Source organism: Saimiri boliviensis, chromosome 9 (assembly GCF_048565385.1).
Source record: "Saimiri boliviensis isolate mSaiBol1 chromosome 9, mSaiBol1.pri, whole genome shotgun sequence".
Classification (NCBI taxonomy): domain Eukaryota; kingdom Metazoa; phylum Chordata; class Mammalia; order Primates; family Cebidae; genus Saimiri; species Saimiri boliviensis.
The window spans coordinates 125,819,126-125,836,208 of NC_133457.1; the positions used below are offsets into that span (position 1 = coordinate 125,819,126).

The 17,083-nt window shown below is 63.2% G+C and overlaps 1 protein-coding gene across 1 annotated transcript in view; it reads left to right on the forward strand.

Moving 5' to 3' along the window:
* SLCO4A1 (solute carrier organic anion transporter family member 4A1) overlaps positions 1–17,083 on the forward strand; it is a 32,421-nt gene that overhangs the window by 6,954 nt on the left and 8,384 nt on the right. Inside the window, exons 2-6 of the mRNA XM_039479750.2 lie at positions 6,794–7,724; positions 9,103–9,193; positions 10,951–11,072; positions 11,555–11,666; positions 16,139–16,293. Of these exons, the coding sequence (XP_039335684.1) occupies positions 6,911–7,724; positions 9,103–9,193; positions 10,951–11,072; positions 11,555–11,666; positions 16,139–16,293 (1,294 nt within the window). The 5' untranslated portion in view covers positions 6,794–6,910. The remainder of the gene's footprint in view (positions 1–6,793; positions 7,725–9,102; positions 9,194–10,950; positions 11,073–11,554; positions 11,667–16,138; positions 16,294–17,083) is intronic.

Genomic DNA, 17,083 nt, shown 5'->3' on the forward strand with positions numbered 1-17,083 from the left:
GGGGTGCTGACAGGAGCCAGGGTGCCCTGGGGGCCGGCTACTGGCCTGTCCCTCCCACAGGGTGCAGTCTTCTGCACCCCACAGCTGCCCCATCCCTGCCCCGGGTCGCCCACACCCTCCCCTGCCACGTGGCTGCTGCGGCCTGGCCTTCCATAGCTGCCTCTCAGCGTCGCCCCCACCTGCAAATTCAGTGCCCACCTGTAGCGCCTCATCGGCAGGTGCAGTCTGATCTGTGTAGAAACCAGCCCACCCCATTCAGCCAGTTTGGGATGAGAGGAGAGTCAAGACGTCGCTGTGGCCCTTGGAGGGGGACCTTTGGAAGAGGCAGGTCCTTTGAATTTGGCCTGGGGCTGAGGCCGCCTGCAGCTCCTCCTCAACCCTGGGTGTGGGCTGCACCCATGCCTTGGAAGAAGCCACCGCGTTTGCTGGGCGGCTGAGGGTGTGGTTCTTGCATGGAGAGCCACACGTCCCTCACCACTGCAGGGACCAGCTGGGGAAGCTAACACACCTTTTTGTCAAAACCAATCCAAGTGGGAAGAAACTACGCACACGTGCATATGTACGCAAGTATACACAGCAGACATGCACACGGACACGCAAATACAGCAGATGTGCACACGGCAGACAGATGTGCACACGCAGGCACACAGCAGACATGCACACACAACAGACATGTACACAGACAGCAGACGTGCACACACACAGTAGACATGCACATACAACAGACATGCACACACAGGCTCACAGCAGATGTGAACACAGTGGACATGCACACACACATGGACATGTACACACAGCAGACATGCACACACAGGCACACAGCAGACATGCACACACAGCGGACATGCACACACAGCAGACATGCGCACACACAACACATGCACACACTCAGGCACACAGCGGACATGCACACACAGCAGACATTTGCACACAGGCACAGCAGACATGTACACACACAGTGGACATGCGCACACACAGTGAACATGCGCACATACAGCAGACATGTGCACACGGGCACACAGCAGACGTACACACCTAGCAGACATGCACACACAGTAGACGTGCACACACACATAGCGGACACGTACACACACAGCAGACATGCGCACACTCAGGCACACAGCAGACCTGCGCACACACACATAGCGGACATGCACACACAGCAGACATGCGCACACTCAGGCACACAGCAGACGTACACACACACAGCAGACATGCCCACACACAGGGTGCCGGAAAGAAGAGTCAGAAGGACGGGCCTCCTTCTCTGAGCCAGCTGCAATGTCCTGTTCCCCTTGGCGGGGCCGGTCCAGGAGCCAGGCGGCCCCTACCTGGGGTTTGTGAGGCTTTTCCAGCCCCTGAAACGTCCTTGCCCCACGAGCTTACCCATATGGGCCTGAGCCCAAGAAGCTAAAGGAGGGGACCACCGAGCCGCTGGCCTCATCATGGACCAGACATCACTACTGAGGTACCATTCGCAGCGAACACAGAGGCAGCAGCGTTTACCTTCTCACTGAGCCACGTGGGCGTCTGCCTTGGCTGTCTCGGAAGCTAGTGGATCCCAGAAGGAGAGCTGCGTGTGAGTGGCCTGGGTGGTACTCGTGGGCCTGGGCAGAACTGTCCTTGAGGGAACTGGCGACTGAGACCAGAACAGGGGCTGGCTGCACCCCCCACGTGCATCTGGCCGTCCACATCGCTGGACTCGGCAGCTGCGCTCAGACGCTTTCACGTCCCATGTTGGGCTGGCTTTTGCGGCAGACGTTAGCCCTGAAACCTAAGTCCTGCCCGGCACATTCGGCAAGGCTTCCTTCAGGTCCAGGCCAAGCACGGACGTACCTGCTGGGCGCCCGCTTCTCCAGGCAGAGTTCTCATCTCCCTGGCTCACCAGCTCAGCACGGCACGCTAAGTAAACGTCACTGCTTGGGACGCATCCACCTGAGGTCTTGGTACAATCTGGGAAACTTCCTTTGGAAGTCTGCCTGAATGTGGGACCATCCTCGTCGCCCTGAGAGTCCAGGGTGTCGCCTGCCCAGCCTCACTCAACAACCCATCTGTCCCCTGGCAACGGCAGGACCCCGGCCAGACGCCCCCCTGGAGCCAGCTCTCATACTGCCCCCGTGCGTCAGCCCCTGAGTCGTGGAAGCCCAGCCTCCCCTTTCCAATCCAGGCCCCGCTGCTTAAGAGGGAAAAGGCCTCCCTGAGAAGATTTCCAGCTTCGGAAGAGAACCCGGAGCGGAAACCCTCGGGCATGGTTGAGATGAACAGGCACCGTCACACGCGTGCAGCTCACACGAGGGCAAGTACAGATTCAGATACGGGGAGGCTGGCTGGGTCCCAGGCCCCGACGGAAGCCCCTGGAGGCAGCACAGCTGGTGAGCTGAGTGGCGCCCATGATTCTCATCGGGTACGGCCGTCTGACGGGCATGTCAGAAGGCCACATGGCTAGTGTTTAAAACAGGATTTTAAATTAGCTGATTTAAATGTGCACGATAGGTAACTTTAGGCGGACTTTACGTCTTTACGTCAGACTTGTAAATTCAGGTGAAACGGCCATCAGCTTGGAGCTGTGTGGACGCCTAGGTGTACCCGTTCTTTCTTAGCTGCGGCTTTCATTTTCAAGTAGGAAGTCCCTCTATGTCTCTGCGGCCATTGCTGACCACGAAGCTTAGCAGTCTGGCTTCCTTTCAGAGCTGTGCAGAAGGGATCCTCCCCTGTGTCTGATCCTGAGGCCAGGGCTGAACAGACAGCGTGCGTGAGGGAGTGGAGTGGGCGTTTCATGGCAGCCAGGGTCTTGGTCCGCGATGTTCTATGTGGTTGCCTAGCACTGGGCGTCCCAGGGACCCAGCACAGGCAGCCTTTGCAGAAGCGCTGGTGAGTCCGAGGCTCCTGTGCGCAGAGGTGGGGCCTCGGAGCACTCCCCCGCCCCGCTCAGGCTGTTCTCGGCCCCGTGGAGGCTCATCCCTTGATGTTCTGGCTCCGCCCTGAAATGAGGTCACGTTTCTGCTCAAGTGTGTGCCTGTGCATGTGTTTGCGTGTTTGTGTTTGCACGTGTGCACGTGTGTGTGTGTGTGTGCATGTTTCCGTGTGTGTGCACCTTGACCTCCAGGCAGTCCTCAGGGCACTTCTTGGCTCCGTGTTCGTGCCCTAAGAAAAACCACGTGAGGGAAACACACCCAAACGCAGCGTCGGGGAGTCCGGGCAGCTCTGAGCCTGGCCTGTCCTTCTCCAGGTCTCTGAAGTTGCTTTGTTTCAGCAGTGACGGAGACCCTCCGGGCAGCTGAGCGCAGAGCCATGCCCTCCTCGCCTGCCCCGCCCCGGGGGCTCTTGCTCTGCCCTCTTTTCCGCTTGCTTCAGTGGCAAGCCTGTGGCTTGTGAGTGGCAGTGGGCTGCCTGTGCCCCGCGGGGAGGCGTGGAGCACTACTCTTAAATAGAAAAGCCTCTCCTTCCCCACGCACTGCCTTTCTGATATAGCAGGTTCCAAACCAGCCTGGCCTGCCAGCTTGCAGAGAGGTGTTGGCGCTGTAAATAAAACCCCACGTGTGCTGTCCGAGGCCTCCAGATATGGCCTTAATCAGCCTCACCACACCGGCCTCCAAGGTCAACAGCGGCCGCACCTGAGCGCCACGTGTGTGCACGGTTCTTTCAGTACAGATGTCCCCAAACTTTTTACACAGGGGGCCAGTTCACTGTCCCTCACACCGTTGGAGGGCCGCCACATACTGTGCTCCTCTCACTGACCACCAATGAAAGAGGTGCCCCTTCCTGAAGTGCGGCGGGGGCCGGATAAATGGCCTCAGGGGGCCGCGGTTTGGGGACGCCTGTTTCAGTGTGTCAGAGGCAGCTGCGAAGCAGTCACTTGGCTCTGGGCAGACTGCAGGGACCGCATGCTAATTGCCACCGGTGGGCTGTGTGGCCTTGAGCAAAGCACTGACCCCTCTGGCCTTCGTCCCCTTCTGTGAGACCCGGGACAGTGCCTGGGACGCGGCTGGTGCTCAGTGTGCACCGTGGGTGTTGGCGCCCCGACACCCAGCGGGATTCTTCACACACGCTGCCTGCATTCACGCCAAGGAGTCTGGGGCCAGGGTCCCCATCCGTGACAGGGCGAGACCCCTGATTCCACAGAGGAGCCGTGCGGGGCCTGAGCTTCGGTGGAGAACGTGGTGGGAAGAGCCGGAGCTGGCTTTGGGGGCTCGGTCCTAGATCCGCGTGGCCCCGAGGAAGGGATGCTGTGCTGCCAGATGTCCTCAGACGTAAAACAAACGGTGCCTGGACCTGGGGGGGGGGGGTCCCACAGCCTGGTCCCGCCCGGCCGTGCCAGGTCCGGCCTATCTGCCCTCACAGATGAAGCCATCCCCTTTATTTAAAGAAAAGAAGGAAAAAGTCCGCAGTCTGTCATTCCCAAATGCGGAGGTGTCTGTCAGCATAGGCCTGCCCCGGGGGCTGGCGCCACTGAGGCCCCGTGTCCCCTCAAAGCCCCGGTGGGGGGATCAGCAGCTGCGCCTCCACCCCGCCCACCAGGCGCCCCTCACAGCATGTGTGTCCAGCTCTAACTCTGCCTCCACCCCAAGGCCATCTCTCTGGCCCTTCCCCAGCCTCTGTCATCTCTCAGATTCGGGGTTGCATGCGACACCTCTTTGCCTCCGTGGGGATGCTGTAAGAAATGAGCACACACCAAGGGGCTGAATAAATAGAAATTGATTGCCCCAGCTCTGGGCCCAGAAACCCCAAATGCACACGGGCCATGCAACCCCCGGGGCCCTGAGAAGGGTCCTTCCTGTCCCAGTTGCTCCCGGAGCTCCAGGTGGCCCTGGCAGCGCCATGCCCGCCTCTGTCTGTCTGCAGGTGGTCTTCTCTAAACACCTGTCCTGGGTTCAGGGCCACCTCATCCAGGACGAGCTCTGCTCAGCTCGCTCAGCACTTCTGCCAAGACGCCCTTTCCAAATAAGGTCACGTGCACAGGTTCCGGGGGAACGTGAACGGGGGAAGGTTGGGGGCTCTGGTCCACCCACCCCAGCCCCAGCGCGGGTCCAGCGAGCACTCTGTAGGGAGCTGCCAGGAGGATCCTGGGTGTCACCCAGCCCGGGTCCCCATGGAACCGTCTGCCGTCCCTGTCTCTGCGCGTCTCTGTGTGTCGCCAGCTGTGGCTGGAAGGACACCCTGCGGCCGGACACTTGGGGCTTTGGACTCGGCAGAGCCCTGAGCACTACTGTGTGGCCCCGGCCCCAGGCCGACGCCAGCGGGAGCAATTCTCACACTTGGTGTTTTTGGAGCCTCCCAGGGTGTGAGGTTTCATGGACTGAATGAGCTTCCTGAGGCACCGGGGTCCCTGTTGAATGTGATACAAAGTGGCTCAGTAGGGACCCGCCACCTCCCACCCCACCCTAGTTCCACAGTGAAGACAAAGGACCCCAGACTTCAGACTTAGACAGCAGAGACAGCGCTCTCTGACCCCTGAGGACGGGAAATCAGGAATCATGGTGTCCCAGGCCGGCCCCGTCGGAGGCTGTGAGGGAGGAGCTGTTCCCGGCCTCCCTCCGGGGCGCAGGATGGCATGTCTTGTGCACACAGCCTTCTCCCTCCTGGAGCGGGTGTTCGCATCCCCTTTTTATGATATGGACCCCAGTCTCATCGGGTGGGGGCCCACCCATTTCCCTGTGTAACCTTAGTCACCTCTTTAATGGCTGAGTTTCAAAACCTGCCACATTCGGAGGTATTGGGGGCTAGGGCTCCGAGACAGCTTCTTTTGGGGTCACAATTCAGCCATAACAGGAGAGCCCCCGATGGGAAGCACCTCGAGGCCTGTGGGAAGGACCCCCCCAGGGCTGGGGCAGCGCAGGTGCATGGATCACAGCAGCCCGTTTACTCACCAGTTTATTTCTGGTGGGAAACCCCTCAAGATGCAGAGAGGCTGCAGCCTCCAGGGTCCCCAGAAGGCCTTGGGCAGTGGGGGGCTGTTTATCTGGGAACTGGGGTGGGTAGTGAGGAGGTGCCCTGCGGAGCCTCGGGCTGGTGGGGAACGGGCTGGGGAGGGCAGCGTGGCGTTCAGGAGGAAGCTGGCACGTGGCACGTTTGCCTGGTAGCTGGTCCACGCAGCTGCCGGCCATGGCTCCTGTTAGCCACAGGCAGCAGTGGCAGCAGACCCAGGCCGACCCAGCACTGGCCAGAGCTCAGCGGCTGGGGCGTCTCCCCTGCTGGGGGCTCACGCACCCGGGAGGCCGTCTCCACCTCATTCCTGCACCTCCCGAGGTCAGCACCAGGAGAAGTCCTTTCTCATGCCAGAGGGTCCAGAAAGCTTTCGGGGCGTGAATTTAAGGAAGAATAAGGTCAGGCTCCAAAACCAACACGCACACCCCCTGCGGAGCCCGACAGGGCCGCCCGGCTGCAGATGGCAGAGAACAAGGCTGACACTGTGAGCGGGGGCGGGGTGGGGGGCGTCAGGGTGACCCGGGTCTGGCCTCTGACTCGGCCTCTGTGTCTCCGCCCCTCTCTCCCCCATGTGGACCCGTCCCGGTGGGCCCTGCAGCCGCGTCGCTGAAGCGCCAGCTTCTCCTTCTAGCAGTCATAAAAGTGCAGCAGTCGGGTCCCTGTGACCAGGCCATGCACAGCCCCCACCTTCCCGCGGCGGAGCCCGAGTGTGGGTCTGGCCAGATGCCGCCTGGATTTGGGAGACTCTTGAGACAAGACAGGCAGAGCTTTCGGCCACCCCCATGGGGGGTGTGTTGGAAGGTTCCTGCCTGGACGTGCCGTACCCACGGAGAGACGTACTCTTGCTAACCAGACATTCTTCTCTCAGGACTCACAGGCCCCTCGGACCAGACGTTCTTCTCAGGACTCACCAGCCCCTCGGATACCACTTGGCCACGCCCGCTGTGTGGCTGAAGCCTGGAGGTCCCCACACAGAGGCACGGAGATGCCCCTGCACCCGCTGGGGGACAAGCCCTTTGTCCGGGGGCCACCACTCACCTTCCCCAGCCCCACTTCAGCCATGGAAAACGGATTTGACCACACCCCGGCCGGCAGGAGGGCGCCCCTGGCCACGGCCCTGAGCCCCGGCTCCCTGCACTCCGCTGCCCACAGCCCCCTGGACACCAGCAGCCAGTCCCTCTGCCAGCCCCGGGCCGAGAAGCGCGGCGCCCGGGGGGCCCACGAGGCACGGTACGTCTCGGCCAGGCAGAGCGCGGTGTGCGGCTGGTGGGCCTTCGCGCCACGGTGCCTGCAGGTCCTCAACACGGCCAAGGGTGTCCTGTTCTTCCTCTGCGCGGCTGCCTTCCTGCAGGGCATGACCGTCAACGGCATCATCAACACGGTCATCACCTCGCTGGAGCGGCGCTACGACCTGCACAGCTACCAGAGCGGGCTCATCGCCAGCTCCTACGACATCGCGGCCTGCGCCTGCCTCACCTTCGTCAGCTACTTCGGGGGCGCCGGGCACAAGCCGCGCTGGCTGGGCTGGGGCGTGCTGGTCATGGGCGTGGGCTCGCTGGTCTTCGCGCTGCCGCACTTCACGGCCGGCCACTACGAGGTGGCGGCGGACGCGGGAGTCAGGACGTGCCCCGCCGACCCCGGCGCAGTGTGTGCCAGCAGTGCCTCGGCTCTGTCCCGCTACCAGCTGGTCTTCATGCTGGGCCAGTTCCTGCACGGCGTGGGCGCCACACCACTCTACACGCTGGGCGTCACCTACCTGGATGAGAACGTCAAGTCCAGCTACTCACCTGTCTACATCGGTGAGTGGGGGCGGGGGACCCAGGGCGGGGCCGCCGAGGGCGGTGCTGCAGGAACGAGGGTGAGCGGCGGAGCCAGCGCTGCCCCGCCTTCCCGTGGCCCTTGTCTGCGTGGCGGGGGGCTGCCACGAGAGGTGGTGGGGGAGGGGGTCCATCCAGCCTGAGGCCCACAGCTGATGCAGGGGACCCCAGCGTTCTTATGCAGACCCTGCTCAGGGCTCCAAGCCGCTGTGCCCGAGAGCGTCAGTGGAACCCCTGCTCGGCGTCCAGCCCCCCTCGCTAGGACCAAGTGTCACAGGGTCACCAGGTGCCGGGTAGTGCCCGGTCTACCGCGGCTGCCCTCATGCTCAGGATGGGAGCCTGGGACCTGACTGGGAAGGAGGGGCTTTCCTGTGGGATAAGAGCCCGAGACCACACCCACGTCTCCCTGACAGCGCCACGTGGGCTCCAGCAGCCACACAGCGGTGCAGAAAAGACAGAGCAACCCCAGAGAGTCAGAACTTTCAGGGAAAATCACACGAAGCAGTTCAGGCCACTTGACAGCTGCCCAGGAGTTAACGTCTGTGCCGCACCCCACGAGGCAGCCGCCGTGGGCCTCTCACTGGCTCCTGGCTCCTGTTTGTTGAGACACAGGAAGGCCCGTGGCCTGTCCCACGCAGCCAAGTTGACCCTGTGCACGGCCCGCCTGAGCCCACTTCTCCGCGTGCCCCTGCCTGGCATGGCTCTCCTGGGAAGGCCCTCGTAGGGACCGTCACAGGGAGCAGCGACCTCAGCCTCCTCCTGGCCTGCTGGAGCTCCGCACATCCCAGTCACTGGCAGGGGCCATCCTGAGAGCCAGGGCAGGCTCTGGGGTCTCACTCCAGTGAGGGGACGTCCACCAGGCCGGACCTTCCCCGCGGCTGGGCCAAGGGGCTGAGGCCTCTCTGGGCCCTTTCCCCACCCTGGGCCCCTCGTGCCTGCCAGGGTCAGCCCGTGCGGCTCCTTAGCCGCCAGATGGGGCTTCCAGAGCCTTTGCCCTTTCGTGAGGGCAAGACCACAGGGCACTTGACTTCGAGGGCATTTATAAAAGCTGACACTGACCCACGTCAAGCCGAATGGCGGCTGCATGGACCGACCTAACTTAAAATTGAGGTCCCGAGGGGAGTGGGGGTAGACGAGGGACGGCGGGGGGTGGGGAGATGCAGGACAGCGGGGGGGTGGGGTGCGGGAGACGCGGGACGCAGCAGGGGAGGAGACGGTGGGTGGCAGAGGAGACACAGGTGGGACGCTGGGAGACAGGAATAGTGGGCTTGGGGCTCCTCTCAGGCACGGGGCCCCACGTGACCCTCCGCAGCCCCGAGGTGGTGCCCGGGCGGCCCTGACGCCTGTGCCTGTCTCACAGCCATCTTCTACACGGCGGCCATCCTGGGCCCCGCAGCTGGCTACCTGATCGGAGGCGCCCTGCTGAACATCCACACGGACGTGGGCCGACGGTGAGTGGCCACCACCCTCCTGCCTGCCGCGGGGCCGCACCCACGGGAGCCCACCGAGCTGTCTGCACAGCGGAGAGACCTGCGTGTCTCTGGAAGGGGGTTCTGAACCAGGCCTGGCAAGGAGCAGGTGCTGGGTCCCCCGGGTTGGAGGACTCGGGGGATCTGTGGGGGGCCTTGGGAGTCTGCCCCAGGGCAGGGGGCAGGGAAGACGAGGGTACCCGAGGCCCAGGCACTTCCAAAGCTCAGCTATCCCTGGCCACTGTTTCCCTGATGGAACTGAGATTCCTGTTTCCCTTCCTTCTTTTGTATCTTGTGTGTGGCCCTAGTTTCTGTAAATGTAAGCAGGAGAAAGCAAGGGGGGTCAGGGAAGGGGCAGAGAGAGACAGAGACAGACAGAGGGAAAGACAGGCAGAGATACAGAGAGAGAGACGGAGACAGAGAGACAGAGGGAAAGACAGAGACAGAGATACAGAGAGAGAGACAGAGACAGACACAGAGAGAGAGACAGAGACAGACAGAGGGAAAGACAGGCAGAGATACAGAGAGAGAGACGGAGACAGAGAGACAGAGGGAAAGACAGAGACAGAGATACAGAGAGAGAGACAGAGACAGACACAGAGAGAGAGACAGAGACAGACAGAGGGAAAGACAGGCAGAGATACAGAGAGAGAGACGGAGACAGAGAGACAGAGGGAAAGACAGACACAGAGATACAGAGAGAGAGACAGACACAGAGAGAGAGACAGAGACAGACAGAGGGAAAGACAGGCAGAGATACAGAGAGAGAGACAGAGACAGACAGAGACAGACACAGAGAGAGACAGAGAGACAGAGACAGACAGAGACACAGAGGGAAAGACAGAGGCAGAGAGACAGAGAGAGAGACAGAGACAGAGAGACAGAGGGAAAGAGAGGCAGAGAGACAGAGACAGAGAGACAGAGATGGGGCTTGTGTCCTGCATCTGGGTGCTTCTCTGGGTCTCTGCGCCCCGTCTGGCTCCTGGTTCTGGGCCTCCTTTGCACAGCGGAGGGAGGCGGGCAGGGTCTGGCCCTGGAGGCGCCACGGCATTTCCGCGCCAGAGCAAGCCGGTGCCAGGGTGTCGGTGCTCCCTGCGCTCTCCGTCTGTCTCCGCGGCTTTGCTCCTGGCCTTTGCTGGCCTTTTGCCCTCCCGCCTCCTTCTCGCTGCAGAGATGCGTCCCTGGAGGCCCAGAGCTGGGATGGGCTTCTGCCACTCACCGTGGCCGGCTCAGCCCACGCTTCTTCTCCACCCACCTTCTCATCTGAAAGCGCACTTACGTGCACATCGCCGCGTGCCTGACAGTGCTTTTGAGGGGAGCGGTCGGTGAGCTCCAGCTGAGCCCTCCGGTGTCCCCAGGAACGCCACCTGTCACCCCCCGCGCCGTGGGAGGGATGTCTCGGCCTGCTGTTGCCTGGAGAGCCTACCCCTCCTAACCTCCAGCGCCACTGTGGTCTCAGTCAGGACCAGGCCATGGAGGGCGTCTCCAGACTTGGAGCGTGGGCCAAGGCAGGGACCCGTCTGTCCTAGGGGACAGCCAAGCCAAGGTGGTGCTTGCTTTGGTTTGCAAGGAAGGGACAGGACCTGTGGCCAGCAGCCCCGGGGTCTGGTGTTGACCAGCGTGTAGGCAGACCCTAGAGGTCTGCCCGGAAGAGGGGTCGGGGCCCCCAGTGTGTGTGTGCCACGGAGGGCATGGGTAGGCCGAGCGCTGACCCAGGTTTGCCACTGCCTCTTCCACAGGACGGAGCTGACCACTGACAGTCCACTGTGGGTGGGCGCCTGGTGGGTTGGCTTCCTGGGCTCCGGGGCCGCCGCCTTCCTGATCGCCGTGCCCATCCTCGGCTACCCGAGGCAGCTGCCAGGTAGGTCTCCCTCCCCAGCCCAGCCTTCGCATCGGGAAGACCGTCCCTCAGTCCTGGTGAAGGGGGTCCCCGCCTCCCGCGCCGTCTCTTCCCACTGTGATCAGATCTGCAGCCCACACGCCTCATTCTCAGCCTTTGATCTTCATTTTCCCATCTGGGCGGAAAGACCCCTCCTGGCGGTGGCACAGGTCTTGCGTCCATCCTGTCCCCATCAGGCCACGGAACAGGCTTGTCCCGGTCAGGGCGGGACCTCTGTCCCTCCTTCCCGCCGGCGCTGCATGGGGCCCCAGCCCTCCCACGCCTCCGACCCCGCTTGCGACGTGTTCTCGCAGTTTCTGCTCCAGTGCCCCCACCGCGGGGCCGCGAGGGCTGCAGGGGTGTCGGACGATGACGTTCTCAGAGTAGGGAGGGCGGGGCAGTGGGCAGAGCCTCTCCAGAGAGGCCCCCGGGAGCCCCCAGCCCCAGCTGGCTCTGCCTTCTAGGCTCCCAGCGCTACGTGGTCGTGAGAGCGGCAGAAGTGCAGCAGCTGAAGGCCGGCAGCCGCAGGGCAGGCAGCAGCCCGGGGTTCGGGGCCAGCCTCAGAGACCTGCCTCGGTAAGTACCAGGCGCGCGTCCCTCGTGTGCTAAACCCTTGGAGGGCCCCAAAGGGGGGAGTCGGTGAGACCCTTCCGGATCCTGTGATACGGATGCAGCCCCTAACCTCTGTCGTGACCCACCGACCCCTGAGACCTGGGCTGAGAGATAAGGAGCAGGAAATAGAACCTCCCAGGCCTGGGGACGCACACCCGCCATGAGTCCCACAGAGCCGTGGCTGAGTCCCGTGGGGCTGTGGGTGAGTCCCACGGGGGCCATGGATTGCGTCCCTCAGAGCCGTGGCTGAGTCCCGTGGGGCCGTGGGTTAGTCCCGTGGGGCCATGGGTGAGTCCCACAGAGACGTGGGTGAGTCCTGCCATGCTGCAGGTGACTCCCACCATGCTGCGGGTGAGTCCTGCAGTGCCGTGGGTTAGTCCCGTGGGGCCATGGGTGAGTCCTGAAGTGGGGCCAGGGCCTCGGCCCGCACCCAGGGACCCGTCCCTCACACGGTGCGGAGGCTCCTGCGGACCGCGCCTGGCTCCTGATGGCTGCAGAGCAGATCCCTTCCACACCCGCGAGGCTCCCCAGGGCTGCGTGTCCCGGGTCCCCCAGGGAAGCTGCATTGGACTTGACAGCCTTCCCCAAGCGTAGCCTCCACTCTGACTCCTGTGCCCCGGGGTCCAGGATGCTGACCTCTGTCTCCCTCCGTCCCTCGGGGTCTCTGAGGACCGCAAAAGGGGCAGATTCCCCTGTGATCTCCCCTCCACCCCGCGCGTCCGCTCCGCCCTCCGGGGAGGTGGCCTGCTTTGCCGCCTGCCTTCGCTGCTGAGTGCGGTCCGGCTCCCTCTGCTGACTGGCTGCGCTGCTAGGGAGCACCCGGAGGCCTGAGCCGGCGGGGTCCCAGAGGGACAGCATGGGGCCCGGGGCCCACCGGTCTCTTCTGGGAATCATGCCTTCCCTGGGGGGGCTCTGCCCAGGGCTGGGCAAGGTGGCCCTCAGGGTGGTCAGCGCCCAAGTCCTCCGCCTCTGAGGTCCTAGCATGGGGGGGCTCTGTGCCCTTCGGCAGCTGGTCCCGCGCTCACCAATGGCTGCATCTCGCTGGCCGTAGTGGGAGGAGGGTGTGGGCAATGGGCGAGTCCCCACTGCCTGCCCTCAACTGGGACAGGAGGAAGGCTTCAGGGCCAAAGGCGGCCCCTCAGAAAGCCCCGGGCAGAGAGGCACCGGGCTGGATGAAGGCGGGAGGAGAGGCCTCTGGAGGGCCTTGGTACCCCCAGAGGAGCTGGAAGCTGCCTGCTGAGGAGGGTGACCCCATGGGCCAAGGTGACCCGGGGCCACGTCCACCGGGAGGTGGGCGGTACGGTGAGGCGGCGGCTTGCCCTCTGTCCCCCACCCGGCAGCAGACTGGCTCGGGGCTGAGGAGTGGGCGCCCTGTTCCCTGCGTGGTTGGCTGCGTGCCCAAGGTGCGGGCCTGGCCCTGAGCCTTTCGTTCATCGTGATAAAGAGGTTTGGGCCAGAGCTGGTTCCCTGAACCCGTTTCTGGTAAGACATGGGTTGTGGGACGTGCGCGCTGTATTAAAGTCATGACTAACTCTCTGGGCAAATTCAACACGAGAATTTCAGACAAGCAATCTGTGATTAAGAAACGAGGAAGTTTGCATAGCACCTCGGAGAGTCGTGGCCCTCCGGACACAGCCCCACTCCCCTGCCCTGGCCTGGGCAGGTCTGGGAAAGCCCCAGGAAGGGATGCCCCCAGGACCCCACACAGCAGGACCCCCGAGGGTGCCCCCCCAGCCGTGTATCTCCATATGCCAGGACCCCCCAAGGTGCCCACCCAGCCTGTCACCCCACACACCAGGCCTGGCTGGGGAGGGGGTGGGGGGGGCCGTGGCCCAAGGTGTCCTGTGCCCTGCATCTTGCTTTTGTCGAGACAGGGGACCCAAGTGGTTAACCAGAAAGAAAGGCGTCTCGCTCCTCAGGTCAGGAAATACGTGTTGAAAGAATTCGGCTCTCCTACTTTCATCAGGGCGGGGGACAGAACGCGCCCGTGTTCCTGCTCGGAGGCCAGCCCCGCGCAGCGGCAGTGTCTGTGCGGCTGGAGTGCGGTTTCTGTTGCTGACATCAGCTCCTCAAGGCCCCTGTGGGCCTGCTGGGGCTCAGAGGCTACCGAGGGCCGCGTCACCCCGCCCTAATTCTTCGGAATCTGTTTACATTTGGCCGCGTCCGCAAACACGAGCATTTGAATGTTCCAGGCATTCAGAGGTGTATTCATCCGAGCCAGGTTCTAGGTGGGGCCGCAAGGAAGGGCCGCCCTCCTGCGAGACAGGAGGCCAGCGTCTGCTCTGGCGAGAGGCGGGACAGCGTCGCCAAGGTGCAGACGCGGGGTCAGGTCAGCAACACCGCGGTGTGAGCAGAGGTGACCCTGCAGGCCCCTCCCAAGTGGTAGACGTGTCACGGATTGTGAAAATTTGCACGACTGTAGGCTGCTGTGAGAGCGAGGCTACTGTGCCAAGATCTAGGGCTTCAGGGAAAGTCTCTGCCCCTGGCCCCTGTTACTCATGAGTTCCGGGGACGGGCCAGTAGCTGCGTCTGCAAACACCCCCGTCTGAGGCCAGGAGTCCCAGTGTGGCGGTGAACAGGGCGCAGCTGTGAGCTGGGATGACATGGGCTTTGCCCAGTCTGGGAGGTCTGTGCATTTGCAGAGGCAGAGTCGGGGTGAGCTGTGCACTGGAAGAGGCGGAGTCGGGGTGAACCGTTCACTGGAAGAGGTAGAGTCTGGGTGAACATTTCACTGGAAGAGGCGGAATAGGGGTGAACCGTGTACTGGAAGAGGCGGAGTCGGGGTGAGCCGCGCACTGGAAGAGGCGGAGTCGGGGTGAGCCGCGCACTGGAAGAGACGGAGTCGGGGTGAGCCGCGCACTGGAAGAGGCGGAGTCGGGGTGAGCCGTGCACTGGAAGAGGCGGAGTCGGGGTGAACCGTGCACTGGAAGAGGCGGAGTCGGGGTGAGCCGCGCACTGGAAGAGGCGGAGTCGGGGTGAGCCGCGCACTGGAAGAGGCGGAGTCGGGGTGAACCGCGCACTGGAAGAGGCGGAGTCGGGGTGAGCCGCGCACTGGAAGAGGCGGAGTCGGGGTGAACCGCGCACTGGAAGAGGCGGAGTCGGGGTGAGCCGCGCACTGGAAGAGGCGGAGTCGGGGTGAACCGCGCACTGGAAGAGGCGGAGTCGGGGTGAGCCGTGCACTGGAAGAGGCGGAGTCGGGGTGAACCGTGCACTGGAAGAGGCGGAGTCGGGGTGAGCCGCGCACTGGAAGAGGCGGAGTCGGGGTGAACCGCGCACTGGAAGAGGCGGAGTCGGGGTGAACCGCACACTGGAAGAGGCGGAGTCGGGGTGAGCCGCGCACTGGAAGAGGCGGAGTCGGGGTGAGCCGTGCACTGGAAGAGGCGGAGTCGGGGTGAGCCGCGCACTGGAAGAGGTGGTTTCCTCCGTGTCTGCCTCGCTCGCTGCACTGGCCACGAGGGCTTCGCGTGGCTGACATGACGCAGCACGTTTTCCGTCTCAGCATCTGTGTGCATAAGCAGCAGTCAGGAGTTTGCCCTACTCGGCCTCCAGTGCCAACAGAAACAGGGAGAGTCCCCAGCCACCCCCAGGACCCCGTGCGCGGGGACTGGCAACCCCGGCCTGCGTCCCACCACACTGCTGTCTGCTGCCTCTCGGGTTAGAGCTTGCAAGGCATGATGTGGGGCATTCCCAGCTTCCACGCGTCACAGCCTCATCCTGAGACCTCACAGCCAGGACCGTAACAGGCAGACATAGAGGCTGAGGCTGAGCCCACAGGGCCGGACAGGGCTGCGGGTCCCCACAGTTCCCCCAGGGCTCCAGGTTCATGCCCCAAGGAATCACCCTGGATGAGGCCTCACCACTCCCAGGGCCGCTGGCCCCCAAGTGTAAACCAAGCCAGCCAGGTCCACTGGGTCCCATTGCAGAGGCTTCCTGTCCCACTCCTCCCAGGGGCCGTTGGTGGAGGACTGGCCGCATCTCTCAGTGACTCCGTTCTGCTACCCCAAGGTCCGTGCTGTCCTGGACTTGGTGGCCTCTGCCTCCCCCAGTCAGCTCCCGTTTTCAGTCCCTGCTGCTGGCTGGTGATGGAACAGGGTCCTGGGTCCCTTGGGGTCTCTCCCCACCTAAGCTGAAGCTCTGGCCGAGGCACTGATAAGGTTTCTCCCTAACCAGGGACTGCAGCTTTCAGGACGAGTGGGCCAGTGGCTCAGGCTGGAGGCATGGGTCTCCACCTGCCAAATGCAGCCTGGCACCCCCCGGGCTTTCTCTGGAATAATGTGGGTGTCCCATACCTGCCTGCACCCCACTTCACTCCCTGTCAGAATGAGGCCCTTTGTGCTCAGGGCGAGGTGACAGCCTCAGGAACAGCAAGCTTCTCACACCCTGGGTCTGGCCCACTCTGACCCTCGGTCTCTTCTCCACCCCCTACCTCTGCCCAGCTCCATCTGGCTCCTCCTGAAGAACCCCACATTCATCCTGCTCTGCCTGGCTGGGGCCACTGAGGCCACACTCATCACCGGCATGTCCACATTCAGCCCCAAATTCCTGGAGTCCCAGTTCAGCCTGAGTGCCTCAGAAGCTGCCACCTTGTTTGGTAAGAAAACTCCGAATCCTGGGGGTCCTCTGCTTTTAGGTCAGTTCTCAGAGAAGCGGAGAGTCTTTGAGGGTGTCTTCTAGAAAGATCCAAACAGGGCACGTGGCGGTGAGTGCCCCCCCACCAGAGCAGGCTTGAAGAGCGCGGGTGTGGAGACTGCCCTGGGGCTCAGCCGCTCGGTCCACAGGCCCTGGGGGGAGGGGGCGGTAGTCCCGCCCCCTTCATGGGCCACGCTCCCGGGTGGGCTCTACCCGCTCACCACCCAGCCTCGGCCTCTGTGACTTGGTGCAGGAAGGGTTTGGACCTGGCTGCCCTGTGAGCCGGGCGCTGGTGCCTCAGGACCTCCTGGGACAGGGTGGCTGGAGCCCTGGGGCCTGCCTGGGGGTTTCTTGGTGCCAGAGACAGGCTGGCCTTCCCAGGCTGGGCAGGTCTGCAGAAGGTGGGGACCCCTCTTCAGAGCCCTTCCTCCTGCCGACCTGTCCCCCCACATGGCCCCTCCGTGTGTTCTTCCTTCCCCCCCCCACCTGCCGCCACCCACCTCCCCTTCCTATGTGTCCCCTCCCCACCTGTCTCCCTACCTGTTCCCTCCATGTGTTCCCCCGTTCCCCTCCCCACCGGTATCCCCCACCTGTCCCCTCCCAACTTGGCGCAGAAGCCAGATGCTGGCTAATCCCACTTTTGTACTGGATGGTGGCCATTTGGGCTTTGACAAATGTCCTCGTCACTGTTAGCCTGTAGGGACTTGGCAGAGGCCTCTGGGGGAGGAGGGGTGTGGCTGCCCTGGGGGGCA